Raw genomic sequence first — 4,044 nt, forward strand, 5'->3', positions numbered from 1 at the left:
GTGTGCAGGAGGCAGCTGATCGATGTTTCTCTCTCATCGATGTTTCTAACTCTCTATCCCTCTCCCTTCCTCTCTGTAAAAAACCAATAAAATAAATAAATAAATAGAACACGAGTATTTAAAAAAAAAAAAAGAATTCCTTCTTTTTTTACAGCAGCGTAGTGACTTTAGGGAAGCTCTTTAAACCTTCTGGGCCTCTGCTGTTCATGTGTAAAATAAGGGATTAAAGACCATTCCTAAGAGTCTTGCCCATTTTCCAGCTATGAAGCCTAAGTGTCTATGGTTCCAACCACCTGAGGGGGGCACACCTCGGAGGTGGAAAGAAGATGAGGACTATTCTTAGTGTCTAGCCCAGTCATGTGGCAACGGCATGTTCAGCACAAAAGATCAGAGACTGACCTGTAGCACCAGAGTCAGGGCCCGGCAGCTGACCGCAAACCTCAGCACCTCTTTCCGGGATGGGTCCAGGGGCCACATCCTCTCACCACAGGAATTCAGGGGTGTTGCTGCCAGGACTGAGCTCCCTCAGGTTTCTAAACTCCAAAACCCAAGAAGGAAATGTCACACATGGGCTGAAAGTAAATTCCTGAAAGCGTTCTCCACAGGAGACTCCCCCTTCAGCATTACTAGGCAAATTTAACCACTTAACTTCCCAAAGGAGGGAAAAGCATCTTGAAGGCAGATGTCATTTGGTGTCACTCTGAAGCACTATATTCTTGTTGGGAAGATTCCACACATATAGGCATGAAATCGGAAAGCTAAATTCACAGCAAATCTTTTTTTTTTGTTAATCCTCACCCAAGGATATGTTTGCCACTGATTTTTTTTTTTTTTTAAGAGAGAATGGAGGAGGGTAAGAGACGGAGAAACATAGATGTGAAAGAGACACATAGATTGGTTGCCTCACACTCATTCCTGGCCTTTGATGGGAATCGAATCGGGGACCCTGTGGTCCCTGGGGCCGGCACTTTAACCAGTGAGCCAAACAGGCTAGGGCTCGCAGCAAATCTTTAAAAAGCTTGTTGCGTGCCCCCCCCCCCAAGTATGCAGGAACTAAAGACCTAAGTTCAGGCCCTGGCTCTGTCACTCACAAGTTCTCATTTAGTCCTTCTGAACCTCAGTTCCTTATGTATACAATGAGATCAGATTATTTTGCCCATCTCACAAAACTGTCATGACGGTGAAATGGACTAAAGTGTGAAGAAGTACTACTACATCTATATTGTGGTTGGTGTTATTTGGTGTGTGCCCTTTTCCTCTTGCCCAGAATAATAAACTAGGTCCCAAACCAGAGTCCCAAAAATGGGGCATAGAACTGAACTGGAAAGACCATAATGACTACACACTTCAGCTTAGCTCTCTGATGTGTGTTCAGCTGGTCTGTTAAATTAAGTGGAGAAGGAAAAGAAAACCACCACGCGGCAGGACTTAAACCAGCTTACATTGCTAAAACAAACTTAGGGGGAAGACAGAGTTGACTACTAGAGACAGAGAAAATGTATTTCGCATTTCTTTGTTGGAATGGCAGCAACATATAAACAACTGCAAAGCCATTTTGAGGCAAGGAATGCACTTCAAGGCTTTTTATTATTAAAAAAACAACAAAACAAAAAACAACACACCACACAGTCTCTTGGGCTAAAAGAAGTAGCAATGGCTCTTACAAAACCAGTCTGGGAAATCAGAAAGAAGAGCAAGAACATCAGATACAACTCCCTGATTTGGTGTTCTTGCCCCAGTTCCACCCCACAAACATCCACTGAGTTCCTGATGTATGTCAGGGTTCTATCCCTAAAGAAAAAAAAAAAAATTGAGAAATTAACAGGGAGGGCTGGAATATTTTTCTTTCTTCTCTGATCTGGCTAATACCTACCAAGCCTTTAGGTATCACTTGTCTGAAATTCTTGTCTGATCTTCACTAGACTATGTGTTCTCATTGTACTCTGACATGTGGTCTTAGTGCTATTGCTTAAGTAAGTTGCTTGGGAGGGCAGGGGCTTTGTCTTCCTTAAGAGTTCACAACTATATCCCCAGGGCCTAGCATACAAACAAACTATTTTAAGCCTGTATTCTGATTGAGTGTAAGTGGTAAGAACAGGATGTGTCATTACCAGTTCATTGTCTCTGGGTATAAAATCACTGCTCAAAGTATTCCTCTCACCATACTCCTGTTAAGAGCAAGACTACAAAGTCACAAGAAGCCATCTATATATCTAAAAGCCTAAGTGACCGTTGGACCAGTAGCTATGATGCACACTGACCACAAGGGGGCATACACTCAATGCATAGGCATGGAAACATGGAACAGACTGATGAATCTCAGAGGAAAGGGGGTAGGGGAGAGGGTGTGAAGAGATTAACCAAAGATCTCATATGCATACAAGAAGCCCGGTGCACAGATTCATGCACTGGTGGGGTCCCTTGGCCTGGCCTGTGGGGATTGGGCCAAAATTGGCAGTCCGACATCACCTGAGGGGTCCCAGATTGTGAGAGGGTGCAGGCCAGACCGAGGGACCCCACCAGTGCATGAATCTGTGCACCAGGTCTCTAGTCCTATATAATAAAAGGGTAATATGCAAATCGACCGAATGGCAGAACGACTGGCTGCTATGATGCTCAGTAACCACCAGGGGGAAGACACTCAATGCAGGAGCTGCACCCTGGTGGTCAGTGTGCTCCCACAGGGGGAGCACCGCTCAGCCAGAAGCCCTGAGCCGGGCTCACGGCTGGCGAGCGAGCCTCTCCCGCCTCCACTGCAACACTAAGGACATCCGACTGCCGGCTTAGGCCTGCTCCCCGTCAGTCAGACATCCCCCGAGGGCTCCCGGACTGAGGGGACCCTCCCTCCAGTGCACAAATTTCGTGCACTGGGCCTCTAGTAGAAAAATAAAATTTCTCCATAAAGGAAGCAAGATTGGCCAATAGCAACAGTACCTATCCTCGGCACAAGGGGGCGCCTACTGCTTACTCCATCACCAGGAAGCCAAGAGGAAGGGAGGGGCCACCAACAGCACACCGGTTTGCTCATCAAAATTCAGTTCAAAGGCAAGCTTCGGAAAACCCCAAAGAGGCAGTTTGTGAATCTATCCAACATTTCCAACATTTGACTCGCTGAATCAAGAGGAATCATAGAAACAGGCACCACCAAACCTCACACGGTCACTGGTTCTCTACCCTTCTTCAGTTCCCACCCACATGCAGAAGAGAAGTTAGGAACAGAAAAGCACTTAACCCACCTCTGCCTCTTCACCAGGCTGCCATTCTTCCTTCCTCTCTCCAGAGTCAAGCTCTAGCCCCAGCGACCACAGGAGACTTGTAGCCCTAATTTACAGGTAAACCAAGTAAAAACAAAATAAAGCCAGTGAGTCCTCCCTCTCAGCTAATTGCCACCCTCACTTCCCAACAACCCCTTTGCCAAATCACTCTCTCTGAACTGTCAGGACACAAAGCTACTAGTTTTACTCCATTTTCCCATGAGATAAATAGGCCCCCGAGGTGAGTAATAAAAAATCTCCCTAGTTTTTGCATCAGAGATCTCATTAAACCCTGTGGGGCCAGTATAATTACCGTCGCCATTTTTATAGATGTGGAAACTGAGGCTCACTGGGGTCAAGCGGCACACTCAAGTCTGTATTTGAAGAGAACGTCATTTTCTCTCTTTCATTTTTAAATTCTGAAACCTCATGCTCTTCCTAGCAGGCCTCACACCGGCCAAAGGGGATGCGCTCTTTCTAACACAGGATTACAACCCAGGTCTCCCTTCCCCAGCCCGGTCTTGTCCGACGACGGGTGTGCTGAGGGGAGGGAGGGCCTGAGAATGCAGGGAAGCCTGAACGGGAGCCCTGGACTCTGGGGGAGACTGTCATCCCCTGTGGGTGGGGAAATCGCTGAAACAAGGGTCCTCAAGGCCAGAGGCCCCGCTGGCCGTCGCGAGCCGCGTCTAGCCCGCTTCTTTCAGACACAGCCCCGAGCTGGCATCGGGCATCTCCTCTCCCCAAAGGGCCCGGGGATAGTTCCGAGGGGGCCGGCGGGGCCAGGCCCGGC

At 47.7% G+C, this 4,044-nt stretch overlaps 1 protein-coding gene across 1 annotated transcript in view; it reads right to left on the reverse strand.

The window, feature by feature from the left end:
• PIGV (phosphatidylinositol glycan anchor biosynthesis, class V) overlaps positions 1 to 3,852 on the reverse strand; it is an 11,696-nt gene extending 7,844 nt beyond the window's left edge. The window contains exons 1-3 of the mRNA XM_005875145.2: positions 3,568 to 3,852; positions 3,237 to 3,321; positions 400 to 533 (exon numbers count right to left, since the gene is read on the reverse strand). Of these exons, the coding sequence (XP_005875207.1) occupies positions 400 to 477 (78 nt within the window). The 5' untranslated portion in view covers positions 478 to 533; positions 3,237 to 3,321; positions 3,568 to 3,852. The remainder of the gene's footprint in view (positions 1 to 399; positions 534 to 3,236; positions 3,322 to 3,567) is intronic.
• Positions 3,853 to 4,044: the final 192 nt, after the last annotated feature.

Source organism: Myotis brandtii, unplaced genomic scaffold (assembly GCF_000412655.1).
Source record: "Myotis brandtii unplaced genomic scaffold, ASM41265v1 scaffold456, whole genome shotgun sequence".
NCBI lineage: Eukaryota > Metazoa > Chordata > Mammalia > Chiroptera > Vespertilionidae > Myotis > Myotis brandtii.